This window comes from Micropterus salmoides, unplaced genomic scaffold, assembly GCF_014851395.1.
Source record: "Micropterus salmoides isolate LMB-PRFRI ecotype aquatic unplaced genomic scaffold, ASM1485139v1 Ms_hic_scaffold_20, whole genome shotgun sequence".
Taxonomy (NCBI): domain Eukaryota; kingdom Metazoa; phylum Chordata; class Actinopteri; order Centrarchiformes; family Centrarchidae; genus Micropterus; species Micropterus salmoides.
In genome coordinates, this window is record NW_024041151.1 from 5,189,903 (window position 1) to 5,214,018 (window position 24,116).

General features: G+C 37.1%; 2 protein-coding genes across 10 annotated transcripts in view; both read left to right on the forward strand.

Annotated features, from left to right (window-relative positions):
• LOC119914912 (calcium/calmodulin-dependent protein kinase type II subunit beta) overlaps positions 1–20,264 on the forward strand; it is a 56,283-nt gene extending 36,019 nt beyond the window's left edge. For 4 of the 9 annotated variants that reach the window (XM_038734447.1, XM_038734449.1, XM_038734446.1 and 1 more), the window contains exons 15-21: positions 6,244–6,312; positions 9,021–9,065; positions 9,683–9,731; positions 13,340–13,415; positions 15,115–15,209; positions 15,305–15,541; positions 16,681–20,264. In XM_038734447.1, the coding sequence (XP_038590375.1) occupies positions 6,244–6,312; positions 9,021–9,065; positions 9,683–9,731; positions 13,340–13,415; positions 15,115–15,209; positions 15,305–15,537 (567 nt within the window). In that variant the 3' untranslated portion in view covers positions 15,538–15,541; positions 16,681–20,264. The remainder of the gene's footprint in view (positions 1–6,243; positions 6,313–9,020; positions 9,066–9,682; positions 9,732–13,339; positions 13,416–15,114; positions 15,210–15,304; positions 15,542–16,680) is intronic. The other 5 variants (XM_038734454.1, XM_038734450.1, XM_038734451.1 and 2 more) reach the window with 2 other exon arrangements.
• Positions 20,265–23,945: 3,681 nt separating this feature from the next.
• Positions 23,946–24,116, forward strand: part of ogdhb (oxoglutarate dehydrogenase b) — a 29,408-nt gene continuing 29,237 nt past the window's right edge. The window contains exon 1 of the mRNA XM_038733636.1: positions 23,946–24,097. The gene's annotated coding sequence lies outside the window, so the exon portion shown is untranslated. The remainder of the gene's footprint in view (positions 24,098–24,116) is intronic.

Sequence of the window (24,116 nt, forward strand, 5' to 3'; positions counted from 1 at the left end):
ATCTCTGTTTAATTTCCTGGGAATATGCTCTTTTTTTTCTCTTTTCAAGCAGGTGCAACAGCTAAGGGCAATCACAGAGAGTTAAATCAGTTGTTATGTAATGGACGTGGGGGACTACTTTAACACTTAGAGGGGAGTGACAGCTCTAACTGAGGACTGATGGCTCTATTATGGAAGTCATGACAAGTAAATAGACTCTTTTCTTGAGCTTTTGCACACAAATTAACACCGTGCGATGTTATTTTAGGTTACTGCTCTCTTATTTCCTGATTCTGAGGAACAAAAGTGAGTCTGCACACACTGAACTACACAGTGAGCACTGATTTGATGAGTTGCAGGATTATATTTGAATTTAAAGCAGGTCCTAACTGCATGTTATATATTATATATTAGCTTGGATTCAACCTGGGCATCTAGATGTCTTCCAAAATCAGTTCTAACTGGACGCTGAGCGTACTAATCTGTGTTTCAGTCCATTTATTCTGAAGCAGCCCATGCAGCCAAGCCTTTGCTTTGATAAAAGCGGGATGAAAGAGATTTTGTTCTTCTCATCTATCGGACACTTTGGTCCGGAGCAAGATCTTAACAGCTGTTCATCAGATTACCAAATGAAATGTGGTCGTACAGGATGTCATCAAATTTTTTACTGACCCGTTGATCTTTTTTCTAGCACTACGCAAAACTGGCACATAGGCCACGGAGAATTAGCAGTTGATTGTGCAGTTCCCCTCTGCTCCAAGCAGCTTTTTAGCATCTTTGAACTCACTGTTTTGGTTCAGTGTCACAGCTCTCATCAGCGTCATGTCCAGCAGCAGCACCCAACTGTTTTCAGCTAATAAGCTCTGATAATGATTCTGGTACATCCCGTGGTTATTTCTCGCCTTGACTGCTGCAATGCTCTCCTAGCTGGTCTTCTAGCTTGTGCAGTGAAACCTCTACAGATGGTTCAGAACGCAGCAGAGCAGCTGGTTTCTGATCAGCCCAAAAAGGACTCATGTCACTCCACTACTCAGTTAACCTCAGTCCCTAAAGCTGCATACAGAGTGACTACTGGGTCTGCACCCATCTACCTAAACTCCATAATACAAGCTTACGTTCCTTCTTGGCCGCTCCGCTCCTCCAACGAACGCCGCCTGGCTCTGCCATCCCTTCACACAAAGCAATCTCAGTCCCTGTTCTCATCTGTGACACCACGATGGTGGAACGAGCTACAACATGCCGTCAGAGCAGCGGCGTCCCTCTCTAACTTCAAGCTAAAAGGAAAGTGAAAATTATAATAATATCTGTTGCCAGAAACACGTCTCCCAAACAAAGCTAGTGTTTCTTAGTTTCTGCTGGATGTGTAAATAGTAAATTGTTTGCTAACACTTTAGCTATAAAAACCTTATTAAAAATGAATATGCCAGTGTGGTGTTTCACGTTGTTCTGCTGCGGTGGTGAAAAAATCAGTTGATCTACCATCGCGTTTTTAACACTAGTGTTAAGAGCAAAAGGAGAATGTTTGTTGAATCAGACTGTGATTAATGGCAGACTCACAGGGCATCACTGCTTCCCAAACGGAGTTTGTAATTGATGTGCAAACCACTTTCTTCCATTTCCTGCTAAATTAAACATCATTATTAATTTCCTGAGCAGTCGTTTTCTAACTGCAGGGACTGTATTTTAGTCTTTTGCACTCCTGTAAGACAAAGATAATTAATTTAGTAGGAGTATAACTCACGTCCTTGTCCGACCAGAAACTCTCGTTTGAGATAAATACCCATGTGGTGCAGCACATTGTCATGATTTCCTCTCTTTGGGTGGTTTGTGTTTCTCGGGGAACTGATGTCAATTACTGTACGCTTTCTGGAGAAACATTTCGGCCACATCTCTCTCCGTGACTTGCTCCTCCTTTGGTGTATCTGAGACTCTCGGCTCCTCCTTAATGACAGACTGTGTTAAACAAATACGATGTGATTTGCTGCTTTCTCTTTCTTAGTTCTTCCTCCTTATCACATAGTTACAAAACAAGAGTGTTTCAATTGATTCACATTTGCTAATTAGCACTAAACACTAAACTAAAGTACAGCTGAGGCTCATGGGAGACTCATTAGTTCTGAAGCCATTTGGTTATTGATCAAATTAGACTTTGTAGTCTTCCAACCTCTCAAAGATAACTACACTACACACCCCATTCACACACACATACACCACCAATCAAGGTGCTCAACAGATAAAAACTTACCATTCACACTCAGCAATTTGGGGTTCAGTTGTCCACTTTGACATGCTGACTTGGGAGAACCGGAGATCGAACCACCAATCTTCCCTGGTTTCACTTTTTAGACCCTGAGGTTGCTGCTTGATCCAAACTCACACATTCATGCATCTGTGGCCAAAGTAGAGCTTTCAAATCAGCTAATCTGCATGTCTGTGGACGAAATCGGACTCAATTGCACTCATTAAGAACAAATATATAAAGTTTCTAACTTACAGTCAATTGACCCTTCGCTAAGCCACGCCCTGAATACGCACCTGGCCAATCACAGCACAGTATAGGACTCGCTCTAACTGAGGTCCGCCACTTTCGTGGTTGCGCTCTATTGACACTAATACAAAAGGAGTTGTATTTTCCCAAGATATGGTCAAAGCTGTTCCTGGGTCACTTGTAATAATTACAGTTGCTACCCAGAGAGGCTGAAAGGAGATTTATTCTCTTTCCAAAACCTGAAACAAATCCAGAAATATGTCGGCTGTGGATTGTTCCTAATGTTATGTTAGTTAGGTAACGCTGGCTAACTTCCTACTGGGCCTTATTTCCAACTGTATTTACAAAAGTCAGTGTGTTTTAGTGCTTTATCTTTATAAACTGTGGCACTAACTGGCAAATTGCAAATGCAACACAAGGATTTTCCTCACAAATGTAAAGAACACACAGCTACACACAGTATATTTAACAGTTTGATCCAGAAGGGAGAAATAGCCCCGTGAATGTGACGGTCTAAATACCCGGACAGGCTTTTTCTAAGCAGCCAGGTTAAGTGAACGAGTAACCAAAGTGTTACAGTTATCAGATAGCGGCTTGCAGAGTTCACATGAAGGTCTGAGTCAGAAAATAAGGACACCACAGAAGAAGACTGCACAGATGATGGTTTTAAAATTTGTCTTTCCAGCTGAATGGGTGTTTATCCCTATGGCTAGATTGCCAGCAGGATAAACATCACAGCAAATATCTTCAAAGGGGAGATCCGATGCTTTAAAATTGCTGGCTGATGTTTGCCCTTTGATTTTCAGTGACACTCTCGGGTGACCCTAATTCCAGCGTAATGCCACGGATGGGATCACCTCATTGGCTTCCTGCTTTGCTCGGGAATGCCTCTTAGATGGTCGCTTACATTAGATGTGTAACAGCATTGTAGGAGCACAGATGTTATTAAAAATAGTTTTTCTTGAAGGATCATACTTTACCTGAAGTGCAAGTAATCTGTGTTAAGTGATAATTGGTACTGGGTTGAGAGTATAGCTGTACATATCAAACCAAATCTGGTTATTACTTTTATTTAAATGGTAACCATGTCTTGTGGTGAAATTATTAGTTAATTAATCAATTATTCAGTTGACAGAAAGTAATAACAAATGACAAGGATGTAAGTGAAATGATCGGCTTTAAGTGAGCGTCTGAGTTCAGCTCTTTTGTTTTGGTTCCCCATTCATTTAGATCGGGGCCTGATCTTGTTAGTCTAAAAAAAACCTTCTGGAGGAGTTACCGAGATGACTTCCAAGTGGCAAGACTTGCCTATCAGGAATTTTATACTACTCAGCGCAGGACGACACTCTGGTCTTTTGAAGTTGTTAAATATGTTGCCAAGAAAGTGCTTTTTTAGTTGAAAAGGAAAATTAAGCTTATCTGGTTTTTCTAAAGAAGAAAGCGCCAAACAAGACTGGATATGGTTTCTTTTTTCGGGCCAACAACAGCCTGGTTCAGGGTCTTGGCCAATCAGAAGACAGTGGACTTTTAGGGGAAGGACCTTAAAGACACAGGAGCATCTACAGCTTGGTGCAGTCAGAGGCTGAAATGAGGACCTGCATGAAGTCCCTGTATAAGATAGAATTTTATTTTTTATTCAAAACTTTGAGTTGAGCCATACCGGAGTCACAAAACTGCAATATAGGACTGGAAATGTATTATATTAGGTCTCCTTTAATAATTCAAATAATAATTCCGCTGCCTCCAAGTGGCTAAAATGATAAATTAAAGCGTTTAACGAGCAGAAATATCAAAAAGTAACTGGTTCTCAAATACACAAAACAGCATTTGCAGCTGTAAACTTTTGGATTTTCACCAGCGAAACGATCTACTAAATGTCAATCAAAAAGATTAGTTGATGATGGAAATAATCATTAGTTGCAGGCTAAAACAAGTCAGACAAAGTATTACCTCGGAGCACAACTGCTCTACCATGTCGTCACATATGGACACATGGTCAAGACTCGCTGCCGTCAGTTTGTAACGCACTGGAGTGCCCTTAGTGTCATAGTTCAACGCTGAAGGAAGGTGTAGGATATTTAACAGAATAGTCTGAGGGGTTGGTGTGGATGGGAGGGCCAGAAACTGGACTTTCACCCAAGAGGCCGTTGTTCGTTTCCCGTGTGAATCATAAAGTCTGCATTGAATATTTTTATTTAGTTACATTTAACGCACGTCACTTCACTTAACTCATGTAAGTTAAGTGAGATAAATAACATTGTATTTGAACTCAGACCATGATGTTTTCCTCCAATGCTAAACTGGGACCCAAGGCGTTAAAAAGCGACGCCAAGGGGTCTTGACCAAGCATCCATATGTGACGAGTTGGGACTGAGAATCTGTTGCAGAGCAGGGCCTCTTTAAAGCGCTCGGCTCTCAAAAGTCAGATATCTGTTTTATGTAATTAAGCTGAATGTCTGAGTAGATGTGTTTGTGCCTGGATAGATATTTGTTCCTGAAGTGGCCCGTGGGCCGTCGTGCCGTAACATTCAACTTGCATGTGCTTAGTGATCTGCTGCATTCAAAATCAGAGGAGCCCTTTAAATAGTTTAGTAGTTTTCATACCTGAGTGTGAAGGCTGAGTGGCAGCGTTGAGCACATTTGTCATCTGTGTTGACAACAGGCCTGGGCTCTCTTTGGAGGTGTTTTGTATGATCAGAGGTGTCAGTTTGATGACTCTCTGCCCCTCAAAGATACTAAATTATAAAAAAACCATCAATATACTGCAAATGTGTGGTTAAATGAGACTCATGCATATGTGAAAATATTCTTTAAATCGTCTTTAAAGATATCTCTGTTATTTACATCTTCACCTATATAATGACCAGAGGTTAGTTTCTGTCTCTGTCTTCAGTCCAACACAGTTATCAATTACAGGAAACCCTGGTGAGGACAATAATGAGCAGAAAATGCAGTTAGTCGACTGATTTCAAGCATGAAGTCGCTGCATTTTAGCATTTGTGCATGCTGCCGTAGAAGAAGAGGCATTGTTGGTTACGTCTATGTGAGTCCTTATAAAACAGGGTGTCTGTATATTTAGCATTTTGGTTGTTTATAGTGTCGTGTGTGTGTGTGTGTGTGTGAGAATGGCCTGTTAAGTCTTTCATAAGCGCAGTGTTTCTGTCTTTTTGACCTCCTCCTCCGCTCAAATGAGGCAGTTGAGTGTTGTTTACTCGGGAGGGACACATTAAGAGATACTAATGTCTGTAGGAGGAACTCGTGTAGTTTGACAACATAGATGTGATGCTTGTTTCTTTATATCTGACAGATGTTGCAGAGGTGCACAGCTGTCATTGGTTTAATTTGCCATCTGCCAAATAGCATCCACAGCCAGTGAACGTCAATGAAAATAAAAAAAAAAGCCCAGGCTGGCGTATCCCAGCTCTGTATGGGATTGATTTGGATTTTACGGCAGATAGAAATTAACATGATGAATAGTGTAAAACCTTTTTATCTAATTAATACTGTAGCCATAAATGTGGGGAAACCTTTCTGGATCTATATATGTGTCTGCGGTTTGACTAAGTGCGCTCTCAAACCGTGGAAGTTGGACGGCTGCACTCTTGTTCTCTCTGCCCACTATTTTTGTCTCTGGAGTGCTCTGCTTCTATCTGCTATTTTTACCTGTACTGCACTGTTTTCTTTTTACACAGTAACCACCCACTTTACAACCAGCGGACGGCATCTCTCACCAGTGTTGCCGAGCACTAATATAGCACTTTGTGTTTCCTGCACAGCCCCAGACAAACAGCACGAGAAACAGCATAGTCACCAGTCCCAAAGGCAACAGCCCCTCTGCTGCACTGGTACGCAGCTCTGTGTCCGTCCGTCTGTCCGTTACACTTTCAAAATGCAGGTGTTTGTGTATGAAAGAGAGAGGGGAGAAAGCTAAGTGAAGTTTTACACATGAGATCCTAGTAATTTTAGTATAAATTCAAGGTTTGCAGCTTTTCAAGGAACAGTTTGACAATTTGGGGCAATGCACTCTCATGTCTGTATGTTAAGGCGAGACACCGCAGTCCAAAATTATGATTTACTAAAATCTGTCAGTTTTCAGATTTCAAGTTATTTTGCACCTATTATTACTGTACTTTAATAAAAAAAAAAAAAAAACAATATTAAATAATACATATAAAATTATTATTTGTTCATTTTATACCAAGTCGGTTAACTGCAGATTGCATAAATTTAATCTTTGTTAGCTTTTTAGATGTAAAAGTTCAACCAGTCTTTTTAAAACTCTCCACACTGAATCATAAATTGTTTGAAAGCTTGTTTTCTAGAGCACAATGTTAGCTAGTCCACATATATCATATGTCTATTAGACATGTCTATGAAGATTCTCAGTCATCCAGGTCATAGTTATCCAAAGGTTAAAATCAAGGGCAACTGGACTTGGTTGAAGATACTGGAAAGTATCCAGTATCCAGTTTCCAGTATCTTCAACCAAGTCCAGTTGCCCTTGATTTTAACCTTCGTTGGTCTATTAGACATGTAACAAACAGTAATCTAAGTTAATTTCCTGTATGCCTAGTAATTTTCCTCGCAGTTCAAGGCAGTAATCATCGTGATTTTACACACTGTTTCTCAAGCCTTATAGCAAGAGTTTCAAAAAAAATCTTTTATCATTCTCATTTAATGTGGCATTTTGTCTCTAAATATGTGTGTGGGGGGGGGGTCCGTAACACATATGAGTGGTATGTTTTGAATAATTCCATGAAAAAACAATGAATTAAGAAGATTTTGATAAACCGTTCTGGTGTATTATCTGAATAAAATCAATCTGACTCTTATCAATGTGCTGGAAAATGGATTTGTGTGGTATGCAAATCAGCACATATTTAATTAGGAAATACCTCTTTTGCATATAAAAAAATAATTAATTCAAAAACACTTGTAAAGTTTCAAAAACTCTATTTGACTGTAGTGTCTTGCCTTAAGTGTGGAGCTACAGCCAGTAAGCAATTAGCTTAGCATAGCATAAAGAGTGAAAGCATGGGAAAACAGCTAGGGTTAGGGTTATATGATTTGCAACAGTTAAAAGAAACACCTTGTGTTATTTGTGCTCTTCTATATTTTCCTTATTGTCAACACATGCCATGAAAACACCCTAACCAACGACATGTCAGTCCATCTCTCAACACTGTCTGACTTCCTGTCTGTGGCTCTGCAGCTCCGAGCCCATTGGTTTCTGCTGATCTTTAAAAATGCCTCACTAATATATAGTTTAAAAAACGCTGCTTACTGTAGTTTTTATAAAGCACACAGAAGGAAATGGTGCATTTGTTGGGGACTATTTTCAGCAGCGGATGAATCCACATGTGGTGCTCTAGTGAGTGTGTATGTAGGACTGATATATCAGGCTGTGGTACACATAAAGTACTCACGGCTGGTTTGATGTTTTCATGGCATTTGTTGACAAGAAGAAAAATACAGAATATCACCAGACTTATCCTTGAAAAACTATGTACAGTACTTACTGTATCTGTGTACTGTAGCACGCAGTATTTGTCATACACATGTAGTAAAGTGTCATTGAAGAAAATTATATGTAGTAATATACATTACCGGTCAAAGGTTTTTAAACACCCCCAATTATCTAGTTTGTATTGAAATCTATGTAGTTCAAGCAAACTGCTAAAGTTAAAAACAACATTTACGTCGCCAAAACAGACATTTTCAGATATTAAAATGAAGACATTTTGTTCATTATTTCACTGTAGGATCAACTGATGACAAACTGGTCTGACTGCCTTCATTAATATAATACATAATATATAATATTGTATAAATGAAGCTTCTGAGCGTGTAGGAATGTGTTTCAATGCTTCATTTCCTTCCACTACTGCGGACTACTATTTGGAATAACCAAAGAAGGTAAAGACAAAGTTTAGGTCAGCAAAACTGAGAAAAAATGTAAATTTCAGAGATCAAGTTATGAGTTAACAAGTTATTATGCAGCAGTGGAAAACTCCGAAAGTTTAATTGTTAATTAAACTTTAGGAGTTTGCTGCTTACTTTTGTACCATTTAAGATTTTTCACTGGACTTGAACTTTTTATATTTACATACAAACTAGAAAAATGTGGCTGTTCTGAAACTTTTGACCGGTAGTGCATATTTGATTCTTAATGATTAGATTTTTATGAAATGGGACAAAATGTGATTGATATGGGAGAGAGAGAGTTTAATGCTGCATTGGTACAAATCAATCATTTGCATTGCTCGTATCATTTGGGAGCTTCATCCTCCATCATTAACTCTTTCTAAACCTCCCATTCAGAACTTTTTCTCTCTTCAAGATTAATAAATGATTCATTTCTCCCTCTTCCCATGTCTGACTCACATCCTACTCTCTACTGATCTTCCTCTTGTGTCTATCAAACTCTCATTTTGTCCTCATAAAACATTTCCCTTCTATTGCTTCTCTATATCTTCACTCATTTCCCCTCCTATTTTCTCTTTTCTCTCCTTCCCTCCTTTCTTTCTTTCTTCTTCTTTCTCCATTCCTCCAGGAGCCTCAGACTACTGTCATCCATAATCCAGTAGATGGGACCAAGGTACATCCTCCTCCTCCTCCTCCCCTCCTCCCTCCATCTCTTTATTTCCTGTTCCATTTTTCATGTCTCACCTTCGTCTTCACTCAGTTTCTCTTTCTGTGCGAGTGAAGCTGTATTTGGAAAAGCCTGTGTTTTTGCAGGATTTGTGTTTTTCGTTGAATATATTTACGTATCTCTGTGTGCATCTATTTGTACATTCATGCATGAGAGAGACAGAGAGAGTGTGAGATGCTGGAGTTCCCCGTGAGGTGTTATGTTGTCTTATACTGCCCCTCTGTGTTCAGATTAATGAAGCTTAGTGCTTCTTTCTGCTGGCTGAGCAGATAATGTGTGTAACAGCGGCTAAACTTCATGTGCTGTACAGTCGTATGTGTCCGTCAACACAGAACCAACCCACAGCATAGATGGGGTCGTGCGGGTGTGCTGCTGAGTCACACCTGCAGCTGTTTGTTCTGTATTTTGGACAAAATCATGTGTTGCGGTCGCATCATGTTGTAGATTTGATGGCGGAAACTTGCGCGTGTGCATGCATTTGTGTGTGTGTGTGTGCGTGCATATGAGCGTTTGTGGGCATGTTATCCTTCTTTTTGGTAGTTCACATTTCTGTCACTTTGCAGGAATCATCTGACAGCAGCAACACCACTATTGAGGATGAGGATGTGAAAGGTAGGTTACACACACACACACACACACACACACACACACACGCGTGGTTAATCACAGGCAGAGGTGGAAACTGTAAGGGCTGTACCTACATTTACATTTATTCATTTACCTGGCGCTTTTATCCAAACAACTTAAAATTGCTATATATGTCAGAGGTCGCACGCTTCTGGAGCAACAAGGGGTTAAGTGTCTTGCTCAGGGACACATTGGTCGACGTGTCACAGTGTAGAGTTGAACCTGGGTCTCTCTCTGTGATATTCATGCCAGATCCCCAGCAGATCACCTCTGATAAAGACCTACACGAGTCTCACGTTTTACCTGTAAGACTGTTTTAATGCCTCTTTTCATCATCTGTGAGGATTCACACACATCGGAGGAATAACAATAATTATTGTAAGAGCCACAAATGAGTTTTTGCAATATTGGTTAAAGGCAATATAAGTAGGAACCTTTACTCCGGTGACAGGCAGGGAGTAACTACTTACATCTAATATAGTTACTAAATTTAATTACACCATAAATGTAACTGTAATCCGTGACAGTTACTTGGAAATATGTGTAATTAAATCACAGTTACTTGAAAATGTTCGTGGTGACATTGGGCGTTACATCTGAATATTTTCTGCACAAAGCTCAGCTACGTGTTGAATAATATTCATTTAGTGGCTTTGAATGTTTTTCATTTGCACAATGTCTTCATGAACCTTTTCCAGGTTTTCCAGGTTACCTTTGCTTAGTAAAGTTTGATGCTGTTCTGATGCTTTTGATTGGTAAATTTGCAGCGTCGCCCGTCTGCCGGTTAAACCGCCTCTCAAGCTGTCTTTAGAAAATGGTTACCTGTTGAATACATTCATTAGAAATTTAGAAAAGTAATCAAAAAGTACTTAAATGTAATAAGTTACATTACTATGAAAAAGAAATTGAAATATATACACTACTATTACATTTTGCATAGGGTAACTTGTACATTTCTAAAGTGACCTTCCCAACACTGGTGACGGGTGTTGCTGCCGGTCACGCTACACTGGGCGAGCTGTACGGTGTTTGATGAGAAAATGTTTGATTCAGTGGATGTTTATGGACTCTGTTATGGATTATTGCATGTGCCTGAACAAGAAATCTGAACAAAAAAGCCAAGAACAGACAAGTATTTCATTAGACTAGACTAGTAGACTAAGGCAGCAGGGCAAGCACGTCAATTACATGCCTGTCTATGCAACCCTCAGTGGCTTTAAGTGAAATCTTCAGGCTAATAAGTAGAAATACTGTAAGTGAGAGTTTGCTGATTGCTAATTTGTTTTGGCCAAAAGTTACACTACTTTCATGTCTGTCTGCTAAATATGAACCTAGAATCATATTTAGCATAAAGACTGGAAGCAGGGGGAAACGGCTAGCCTGGCTCTGTTCAAAAGTTTCTAAATATATACCTTACCAGCACCTCTGCACCTCAAGCTCACTGATTAACAAGATATATCTTATTATTTTAAATCTTTACAAGTGTAAAAACGACGAAGTTGTGGCTTTTTGGAGGTTATGTGCTGGACTATTTCTTGGCAGTGTGCAGTGACTTCCTGAGCTTTAGCTTTACGTTCATATTAACTGTACAGAAATGATAGTGGGATCAACTGTTTCTTTAAAAGCAAGGAATTTATTTATGTCTCAGTATTTAGTCAGATAGAAACAGGCCGTAGAAGTAATGAGCAACACAACAACTGATGTAGACAATTTTGAGCATCAGCAGTGGAAATTTGCATAACATAAACCTATTTTCTCATGTCCTCCTTTGAAAAAGCGCTCATCTGGTGGTTTATCATTCTACGGTTTCTCTCCTCCAATCAAATTTCTGCTTTTTCTGCTAATTCATGTAACAATAAAACATTATAATTTTTTTTATTTTACTCTGATCCTTGTTTTTGTGACTATTTCATCCAGTGAATTAACTTGTATCTCCAGTATGTCTTTAGCTATTTATTCCTCTGTTTGTTTGAATGATTGATTGAAAGGACCTCTCGGGTCGTAAGTCAAGTTTCTAAATATATACCTTACCAGCACCTCTAAAGCTCACTGATTAACAAGTTATATCTTATTATTTTAAATCTTTACAAGTGTAAAAACGACGAAGTTGTGGCTTTTTGGAGGTCATGTGCTGGACTATTTCTTGGCAGTGTGCAGTGACTTCCTGAGCTTTAGCTTTAGCTTTACATTCATATTAACTGTACAGAAATGAAGTTGTTACAATTATAAAAAATTAATAATAATTTAAATTTAAATTAATCTTGATTTATACAGTTCTTAGAGTTACAAAGCACTTTACATGGTTGAACCAGGATAAAAACATTTTTAAGCTGCGGTTGGCCATTTATTTCAGGAGCATGTTTTTATCTATTTGATTTTTACATCCTGATTGCAATCAATAAATCAAATGCTCTGACACAAGTGGTACTGCGATGTTGCTGCTTGTACTGAAGTAAAGTGAAATGGAGCTTTGTTTAGCTTATTGTGTTGCACTGAGGGTAAAAACAGTGGAGAGGAAACAGCGATGTGAAGGTGAAAGCTCTTGGTAGATACAGGCACAAAAGAAAATAACCTACAAAAACACAGAGTACATTAAGTACTGTACTTTAGTACAAATTAGAAGTACTTGTACTCTACTTGAATCTTTTCATGCCACTCCACATCTCAGAGGGAAATATTGGACTTTTTACACTACATTTATCTCACAGCTTTCATTACTTTACAAAGAGTTTTGTATTAAAAAAAACACACACAAAGAGCTTATAAAACATGATGATAAGTTATAAAATAAACTACCAAACAATTTATACATCATTTATCAATTAGTCCATTGACAGAGAATTTTTCATTTAAAACATTTTGCAGTTTCAGTTTCTCACATGTGAAGATTTGCTGCTTTTCCTTGTAATAATTGTAATGTTTGTTAATAATGCTTGGACTGCTGGTTGGACACTACAAGCGTTGGGAAGGTGTCACTTTGGGCTCTTTTACAGAGAGATATTAGTACTTTTACTTAAGTAAGTGATCTGAATACTTCCTCCACCACTGCAGAGAGACAGAGAGAGAGAGGGAGTCAATCAGAGCGAGCTAAGCCTTCCTCTCAGTGTCGGGAGGAAACGAGGGGAGGAGGACACAGTAAATCTCATCTAAAGGGCTGGGACAAGAATAGCGTGATGAGCTCAAGCAGCCTCGCATGCAAACAAGCGATATGATGGATGATGGACGGAGGTAGAGAGCAACACAGCGGCTAGACGGCGCAGGAGGGGATATTTCACTTTTGATTAAAGTTGGATATGTAGGCGAGGATCCTTTGAGCGCTCACGGAGAGGGAAACAACACAACTAATTGCATGGAAGTAGTTTTAATGTGTGCAGCAGCATGGAGGAGATTTTCCTCAGAGACACAGATGAAAGAGAGGTGACTGATAAGATTTGCAATGAGTAACAAGCTCTCAGGTGAGTCTGAACTGAGCTGTGTGTTAACATTTGTGAATGAGTTCTTTAGTTGTTGAGGAGAGCACCAGAGCACTGTGGCTTTGTGTGAGCTTGCATTGTCACAGGGGATATAAAGTCACATTCGTTTCTTCTCTGCAGCTCGCAAACAGGAGATCATAAAGCTCACAGAGCAGCTCATAGAAGCTGTCAACAATGGAGACTTTGAGGCCTATGCGTGAGTCCACCTCTCATTCCTACTTGTTCCGTGAAAATCTCCGGGAAAAAAAAACGGAGCCTCTCATCAGCTTGTGTGAAAAGTGTGATTTTATCCTGTAAAATGAACATTAAAGCCACAGAGAACCATTAATCTGATTGACATACAAATGTGCTTGGAAAGATTAAACTGTAATTACAGTCATTGTTTTATCCTCTCTCTCTCTCTCTCTCTACCTAACACACACAGTTAAGAATAATACTTTGCAGATTGAGTGAGAGAGAGGAGGGGAGACGGAAGCTCATTTCCGCTATTAAAAAAAGGACCGTACATGAAAAGGCATGCACGCTAAAAATGAAAATACTCATGGTTAGATAAAATTATGTTAATAGTGAGCCAAAGGTTTGGGTCACTGAGCCAAAACATGAGATTCTGAGCAAAATGTTTTAGTTGCTAAATCAAACTTTCCAGTTAATAAGTCAAATTAAGTTATGTAAAGTAAAAATTACAAGAGATTAAGTCGAGGGTTATGAGATTATACATCAAGTTTGAGCTACTAGGTCACTATTATGAGAGACGAGACTTATGAGTTTTATTTATTTATTTATTTTTATTATTTATTGTTTTAGTTATAAATCAAACAACTGTGAGCTACTAAGGCAGAATTATGAGATACTATGTGAAAATGATGAGATACCAAGTCAAAACTTTGAGTTACTAAGTCAGAAAGCTGAGCACTGAGTCAAAAACATGAGATTCTCAGCAAAACGTTTTAGTTAACTTAATTAAAATTAAGAAGATTTGTCTCATGAGGTCAATATCATAAGATCCTAAGTCAACGAGAAATTAAGTCGGACTTTTAAGTTATAAAATGATAAGATAGTAAATTTTTTATTATTTAAGGTATTAGAAATCAAATTACTTTGAGCTACTAAGGCAGAATTATGAGATATTAAGTCAAACATTTGAGTTACTAAACTACAAGAGATACTAAATCAAAATAAAATCAGAAACACTTTATTGATCGCCAAGGGGAAATTCTTGTGTCACAGTTTTTCACATTGCACATCAAAGTATAAAGGAGTAGAAATAATAACAAAGAATAATAGAAAGTTGGTAAATAGAATATAAAGAAGTATAGAATATAAAATAAATATAAAAATATAATTAAGAGTGTGGAAAAGTACATTATTTTACAGTATATGACAGAAATATAGTGATAAATAATAAATAATAGTAATAATAATGAGTGCAGAAAGTGTTGAAGTAGAATGTATTAAAAATCCTTTAAATTTGCAGTATTAGACAGAGAGTAGAGAATATTGCACATTAAGTCTAAACACAGACAGAGAATATTGCAACAGGAAATGAGATACTAACTCAAAGTTGATAGGATTGAAACTAAGTGATTTATCATGAATATTTCTATTTTCATCATGTAAAACTTTTCATCAATATCTTTCACGGCAGAAATGGGCATCCATAAATATCACAATACCTCAAATTGGTACTGTGATGTCATTAAACTAGGACAGAGGCTGAAGCAAATATTCTTTTCTGCTTTTCAGCTGTATAATATTGTTACAGAATTGCTAAATAATGGCATGCGTTATTATTATTTCACTATACAGGAACATTTGCCACTTTGAAAATATGATTTAGAATTTAAAACATGATATTTGAGGGTGGTGTTCTCACTTTATCCTGCATGTTTTTACAGGAAGATCTGTGACCCTGGTCTGACCTCGTTTGAGCCTGAAGGGCTGGGTAATCTGGTGGAGGGAATGGACTTCCATAGATTTTATTTTGACAATCGTAAGATGACAGTTAAAACTACTATTGCTGTTTTTATGGACAGATGGTACATTTTAAAAGCTGTGTTCTAAGGTTGGATCCCTCTCTCCCGTTAGTCCTCTCCAAGAACAGCAAACCCATCCACACCACCATCCTCAACCCTCACGTGCACATGATCGGTGACGACGCCGCCTGCATCGCTTACATCCGCCTGACGCAGTTTGTCGACGTGCAGGGCCGTCCACGCTCCAGCCAATCAGAAGAGACCAGAGTATGGCACCGCAGGGAGAGCCGGTGGCAAAACGTCCACTTCCACTGCTCAGGAGCTCCTGCTGCCCCGCTGCAGTGATGAGGTACAAAAACAACATTTATACACACACATAAGATAAAATATAAACTGATCAACAATGAATAAGCTCCAATAATTAAGACTAGAGACAACTTTTAATAAGTAGAAATACTGTAAGTGAGAGTTTGCTGATTGCTAATTTGTTTTGGCCAAAAGTTAGGCGAGAATATTGACACTACTTTCATGTCTGTCTGCTAAATATGAACCTAGAATCATATTTAGCATAAAGACAGGGGGAAACGGCTAGCCTGGCTCTGTTCAAAAGTTTCTAAATATATACCTTACCAGCACCTCTAAAGCTCACTGATTAACAAGTTATATCTTATTATTTTAAATCTTTACAAGTGTAAAAACGACAAAGTTGTGGCTTTATGGAGGTTATGTGCTGGACTATTTCTTGGCAGTGTGCAGTGACTTCCTGAGCTTTAGCTTTACGTTCATATTAACTGTACAGAAATGATAGTGGGATCAACTGTTTCTTTAAAAGAAAGGACTTTATTTATGTCTCAGTATTTAGTCAGACAGAAACAGGCCGTAGAAGTAATGAGCAACACAACAACTGAGCATCAGCAGTGGAAATTTGCATAACATAAACCTATTTTCTCATGTCCTCCTTTGAAAAAGCGCTCATCTGGTGGTTTATCATTCTACGGTTTCTCTCCTCCAATCAAATTTCTGCTTTTTCTGCTAATTCATGTAACAATAAAACATTATAATTTTTTTTTATTTTACTCTGATCCTTGTTTTTGTGACTATTTCATCCAGTGAATTAACTTGTATCTCCAGTATGTCTTTAGCTATTTATTCCTCTGTTTGTTTGAATGATTGATTGAAAGGACCTCTCGGGTCGTCAGTGCAGACTGGGGAGCGAATGTGATAAAACTGCTGCTTTTCTGAAAAATTGCGGTACGTCAGCACTGTGAAATAAGACAGCCAGAGCCAGATATTGATCTAAAAGGAGAGTGAATGTTGGACTTACATAAATCAGATGGTGACAAATGAATGTTAATATTGCCTCATATCAACTGGATGTGGAAATAGCAGCTTTATAAGGTAAGAATATGTAAGTGTTGTGTTTACAACTTGTTTACGGTGCTCTCATGTGGCCAAAACAAATGAGTTATTCATCTTCTTTCTTTCCAGGTACTGAGCGATGAGGAGGCAGAGATGAGTAGAAAAGGAATAAGTGGATAATCTGAGAGAGCGCATCTGCACTGAGAGAGAGGTGCGGGTGGATGGAGGGTGGTTTAAAGGAGTCTGAAGAGTCTGATTTTGGGATCATGATCGTCTTCCTGCACTCTGCACACCCATCTCGCTCTTCTCTCTCTGTCTCCCTACGACCTCACAGACAGTTAACACCGACGCTCCCATCGCCAAAACTACAGCAGAGGGCATCTCCACCCCGCCCCTCCCCAAAAAAGGAAACTCTTTAGCCAGCAGCGTGTCTTCAGGACGGCTGCGACGCTGTACCAGCCCAACATACCTGGACAACACCTGTCCTCCTCCCTTTTATTCTGTGCCACAAAGCCTCCAGCATGGCACCTCCTGTTAAAGATTTACCCTTTTACTTCTCCTCAAACATTTATTGTTGTTACTTCTAGTATTATTATGGCTGCAGTCTGTTGTTGTGCTCTTTCAGCTGTACAGTATATTTATTAGTCATTTTAAACCTTTCATTCTGGTCTCTTCTTCTTCTTTTTTTATGACAAGCATGACTCCTACCTGCGTTCCAGTGGCTGTTTTTCTGCACGACTAAGGCTGCCTGTGTGAAACAGTCCCATGTGTCTCACAGAGAAAGAGAGAGACCAGTGGGTGTATTTAATTATCCGTTTTGTTTTGTTATTCAATAGAGCCTTTTTTATTTTTTATTTTTTCCTCTTTCTCTGGAGTGTAGTTGACCCTGAACCGGCGCCTCCGTGTGTCCTCCAGACCCCTCTCAGCCGCTCTGTGAGACAGTGAAAACCCTGCAGCATGCTAAGATATTACTGTCGTTCTTAATTGATTCTGTATGTACTGAACTTTGCAAGTTACCTACTGAAATTATGACAATGGTTGACATTATAGTATCACGCTGTTAATGTAAATTTCAAGTTTCATCGTGGTGAATACAATTACGCTGTAGATTGGTATTGAATTGCATGATATTCCAAGTTAATAACATTGGTAAGTTGGGTGTTATCATGCTTTTTATTGATTTTTCTCTTTTTGGACTGAACTGTTGGTGAGCTATATTCTGTTGCCTCTATTTTCTGGGCTTTGTAAGTGCATAATCTACTTTTGTGTTAATATGATGGTGTAGTAGAAGAGGATACTGGTGAGGATCAAGACGAAAATGCCTTTTAAAGAAATTGTTGCATCCAGATCAGTTTAAAAATGGCTCTTTACTGTATTAAAGACAGGACCCAAGATCCTTATTAATCTTTTATTTTTAAGACCAGATTGTAGAAAATGTCAGTCAGAATTTAAATCAGGGTCTTAAATTAGAATCTTTTCTGCTTTTTAAAGTGCAGCTTTTTACTTTTGCACTTTTAAAGAAAATACTGTTTAAGTATTTTAAAAAGATTAACAATGTCTTGGTATCAGGGACATGTAGCCAGGATTTTAGCAATACTGAACAATTTGATCCAGCACCAAACATAAATTCTCAAAATAGTTTAAAAAACATTTTATTTATTCAGTTAATGGTTCTGTTATATTGTGAACATAGAGGTCTCTGTGCAGCCTATTTTTCAGCTCCGTGACAATGCACCAACCTCGCCTGAAGAGGGCACCCCATCTAATAACAGAGAATTAATGTACATCTGAGTCAGCTACAGGGTTCTTATACAGGCCTCACATGCCTTCAGTTACTTAATTTCAAACATTACAGTATTTTAAGATTGCTTTGGCTCCATTTTCACAACAGAAAATTTGAGCCCAAAATGCTATAATGTCTCAATCTGGCCTCAAAATCTCCCATAGCACAGAAAATTTAAACGTTAGAACTGAACCAATTTGTGGATTCATCATGGATCGATGGTCAAAAAATGAATCTGCAACATTTTCTATAATCGATTAATCATTTATGTGACTTTTCAAACAAAAATACCAAACTCCTCTAGTCCCAGTTTCTCGAATATGAGGATTAGATACATGTATGTATGTTCTATCATTGTAAACTGAATATCTTTGGGAACTTTCTGTAAAGGCAAAACTATCAGCACATTAATAATGATAAAATTATTCTTTACTTGTATCCATATTCTGTATTAAATTAGGTAATGCATCATGCGTCAGGTTTAACAGAGTGTTATAAAATTGTAAATGTCACTCACTTAATTTTAATCATTGTTTCATCTAAAATATAATAAACTGAAACTAAGTCTTATTATAAAACAGAGTCAGTCATGGCCATTTTATCAGGATTTTATACAGCCAGAAAAAACAGTGCGACTTACTCAGAAGTGATTGTTTAAAAATGATCATGGTGAAGAATGACTTTTGAAAACTTTATTTTTATTTATTGAATATGCTAAATAAAGATCACATAGTCTGACTTTACACTGCATTAAATCCTACATTTACACAAGGTAAAATGATAATTGTAACTGTGTGTCATCGCATCTGTTTCTGTTCTGTTTCAACCACATTTATTATTTCAGACATCATATCAATCTCTTCACTCAAGTTTAATTATGTAAAATAGAGTAAGATATGGTAATGCTGGAAAACACTGACTCAGTGATCAGTATGCTTAAGTCATTATACTGTAAACTTTATTTATATAGCGCATTTAATTATAAAGTGCTTTACAGGAGAAAAAAAACACATCAAAACAATTCAGCACTACAATAACAGTAAACAAAAGCTGGCAAATAAGAGCACATATAATTAAATAGAAAATATATATAATTACAAAATAAGCAACTAAAATAGATTAGAACTGGTCAAAAAAATTAACTTTTGTCTAATATTAATAAAGCTTTTTTAAAAGGCATGTTTTGAGAAGTGAAAAAAAGATAATATAATTATTAAAACATAGGGTAATATGAGTATATAAGTGTTTTGCACTTTATGTACAGACAGCATTTTGTGTTTTAAGTAAGAATTTAGCAAGTCAGTTTGGCTCTTTTGCACACTGAAAGTGAGCCAAAGCACTTATAAAATACTGCAAGCTTAAATGACAACTGTTGTTCACAGTTGAGCATGTGTTTTAGTCAAATCAACAAACATTATCAGACAGACACTCTGCAGCTCCTGTGAGGTGTAATTTAATTTTACCATTTGTACCGCTGACACTCCCATATAGAACATGAAGCCAAAACCAACCGTCCTTCTTTCTGTCCAGTCCAAATCCTGACGGCATCAGTGCTTTAATAGGATTACTGCTCACTTAGAGTCATTGTCCCATTTGGCAACCAGTCCTTATTCCATTAATTAGTATCTGGCCTGAGTGTAATGTTTTGGCTACAACTCAAATTTGTTATTTGAATTGCTTTATAAGAGCTTGATTGATGATGATGATTTATTTTCCTCAGTTCAGGTGAATGGTCAGGAGATGAATGAATAACAGTAACAGAACGCTACTGTATATAAAAAATAGCTTTTCTGGTTTCTTTTTTAAATTTATTATACTCATACTAATAATGATGATGACAATTCCTCTGGTGTGCATTCCAAGTCTTATCAATATTAAAATGTGATCAGATGTAATCAGTGTGTGAACCAATAAAATGACAATGCAGAGAGCACCTTGTTACTCTCTCTTATCTTGACTCACGGCCACAGAACACAAGAAGTTAGTTGTTTGTTCGCATGTGCTTTCATCTGTGGTGTGACTTGACTGGTTATTTATAGTAATCTAGTCAGGCTGTATGGCTGTAAGTATCACCCAGAGGGCAGAGTTTAACCTGAGTGAGTAGAAACAGTCCAAACAGCTTAGGGACAAAAGGGAGAATCAGGGATCAATAAAGAAAATCAGTGGGTGCTGATACCAGAACTTGTAAAGAGATTGATTCAATAGAGGACACAGCACATAGGAGGAAAGTAACTTGTGTCTCCAATATGTTTCAGCAGTGTTGGATTAAGTGCTGAGATCTTTTACATAAGTAATAGTAGAAATGTAGAAATACTCTGATACGAGTAAAAGTCCTGCATTCAAAATGTACAAAAGTACAAATATTATAGCATCACAATAGATTTGAAATACATAGTGAGTATCACTTAATGTTACAGCTGGTAAAGATGGAGCTGATTTAATGACTTTTTATACTGCTGGGTATCAATAAAGTCTTGTGTTAATCTTTAACAATACTACTGTAATTTATTTGCATTATTAATTTGAAACAGTAAAATGATTAGTAACTAAAGCAGTGAGACAAATGTAATGGAGTAAAAAGTACAATATTTGCCAATGACATTGTAGCGGAGTAGAAGTATAAAGTATCATACAATGTAAATACTCAGGTAGAGTACCTCAGAATTGTACCTGAGAAGCCTACAGTTCAGTTTTTGGAGTAAAAGTGCTTAGTTCCTTTCCACCATTGCATTTCTTTCATAGCTAACTGTTTAAAGCAGTTCAAACGAGCTAACTGAAGAAGTTCAAACTAGCTAACTGCATATAAAGCAGTTCAAACTAGGCCATAAATTAGTTCAAACTAGCTAACTGTATAAAGCAGTTCAAACTAGCTAACTGCATATAAAGCAGTTCAAACTAGGCCATAAATTAGTTCAAATTAGCTAACTGTATAAAGCAGTTCAAACTAGCTAACTGCATATAAAGCAGTTCAAACTAGGCCATAAATTAGTTCAAAGTAGCTACCTGTTTAAAGCAGTTCAAACTAGCTAACTAAAGAACTTCAAAGTAGCTAACTGCATATAAAGCAGTTCAAACTAGGCCATAAATTAGTTCAAAGTAGCTAACTGCATATAAAGCAGTTCAAACTAGGCCATAAATTAGTTCAAAGTAGCTAACTGCATATAAAGCAGATCAAACTAGCTAACTAAAGAAGTTCAAACTAGCTAACTGCATATAAAGCAGATCAAACTAGGCCTTAAATTAGTTCAAAGTAGCTACCTGTTTAAAGCAGTTCAAACTAGGCCATAAATTAGTTCAAACTAGCTAACTGCATATAAAGCAGTTCAAACTAGGCCTTAAATTAGTTCAAAGTAGCTACCTGTTTAAATCAGTTCAAACTAGGCCATAAATTAGTTCAAACTAGCTAACTGTATATAAAGCAGATCAAACTAGCTAACTAAAGAAGTTCAAACTAGCTAACTGCATATAAAGCAGTTCAAACTAGCTAACTGCATATAAAGCAGTTCAAACTAGGCCTTAAATTAGCTCAAAGTAGCTACCTGTTTAAAGCAGTTCAAACTAGCTAACTAAAGAAGTTCAAACTAGCTAACTGCATATAAAGCAGTTCAAACTAGCTAACTGCATATAAAGCAGTTCAAACTAGGCCTTAAATTAGTTCAAATTAGTTCACCTGTTTAAAGCAGTTCAAACTAGCTAACTAAAGAAGTTCAAACTAGCTAACTAAAGAAGTTCAAACTAGCAAATAAAGTGGTTCAAACAAGTGAACTGTGTATAAAGCAGTTCAATATAGCTAACTGGAAATAAAGCAGAAGTAAAAGTTAGTTCAAACTAGCAAATAAAGTAGTTAAAACTAGCTAACTCTAGACAAAGTAGTTTACTAGCTGACTGTAAAGTTGGTAAAACTAGCTACTTAGTTCAAACTAGCAGTTAATAGCACTAACAGCTAAATGCTGCTGATAATATTTTTGTACATAAGATTTTCAATGCCGGACTTAATTACTTGTAATGGAGAATTTTTACATTGTTCTTCCACCGCTGGCAGTAATCACTTAAAGAAGTCTTTAACTTGCTTTTTACATAATCAGTGGTAGGACAAGGGTTGACATTTATTGCTCTATTCTAGGTACTGATAGTAAATAGCAGTAACTTATTTGAAATGCAGGATTTTTATTTATAAGAGTTTTTACGGTGTGAAATTGCTAAGTTAGGGATCTGAGTAGTGCAGCTGCTGCTCAGAGATGTAAACTAACAGGTTTGACAGATCAAAGAGGTAAATATGAATATGAGTGGGCACCTGAAGTGTTTGTTAATGTATCTCTCGGTCTGTCTGTCTTTAGTATCACAATAAGCTCATTAGCATCACAAGTAGAGTTGTGTTGCCAGAAACACTTTACATTAACACACATTAACATAAAAGTAAGAGACAGCAGGATATAGAGATACAGTGGCCTCTCTGGGAACAAATTCTTTAAAATAACAGCTATGCACCCGAGATATCCAAAGGCATTGGGAGACATTTGATTTAAACATACAATTTTGAAGTATTTTAGTTGAGTATATTCCACATAGTAACTAATGATACTTTTAGGCTATTTCAGTGGAAAACATTATGCAACTTTCACCTAACGTTTACTTCTGGAGCTTTCATACGCATCATGGTCCTCATCAGTAGATAGAGTTGTCTTGGAGACTGAAGAATAACAGTTTATCAGTGAATAAATACTTAATAAAAAATACGCAAAATGTGATTACATTTATAATGAACAATGAATATAATGTATTAAACAGTTTATTATTTTACTTTCCTCTCGCTTTTCATTTTTTAAACATTGTAAAACATCTTAATCTACATTTTGTGTATGTAAAGTGCAATATAAATACAATTTCTATCATTGTTATTATCATTATTATCATTATACATATAATAAATAAGTATTAGAAAATAATCTTCATATCAAAAATATAAATACAATATCAAATATTATGTAATTTTTACACTGTTACACTGTTAAACTGTTACATTGTCAGTCGTTCATGAACTGTTTAAATGCCATTGACTAATACTTAAAAATTAACTGCTTACAACTTCAATATAATGTTATAACACATTCATTAATTGTTTATATACTGCTTAACAATGAACATTTAATACACTGCTTTAAACTGTTGATTATCTTTACTTTGCTCCTCTTTATTTTTAATTTTGTGAAACATCTCTATCTGCATTTTGTGTATGAAATGTGCAATATAAGTACAATTTATATTATTATTATTTTTAAGTACTAGACAATATTTTATAGTCATATACATATACGAATACAGTCAAAATATTATGTAATCGTTTTTTACAACTCAATTCATCATTAAGTGTTTAAACACCAGTTAACAAATACTTCAAAAATAACACTTTATGCTTAATTATGCTTAATAATAGAGGGATGGGGTAAAATAAAGCATATTTAACTTTTACATAGTTAACTTTTACAGTAACGCACTGTTCGTCTTACTTTCAGTGTTTGCTGAATTATTATTTTTTTTAAATAAACTGTGTTTGCTGATGCAACCGCACCATGTTTGGTGCTGACGTCAGCGCTTGCGTGACGCAGATCAGCACTGGTTTGTAGACAGTACCCGAGCGCGCGACTCACTCAGCTCTCCAGCTGCAGTCGGAGAAGGAGCTCACGCACACACCCCGCATCCTGCTCGCGCTCAGGACAGACAGACAAGCGCTGCGTTTGGTACACGTGAGGCTGCGGGGAACAGGTAAGGAACTTTTAGTTTT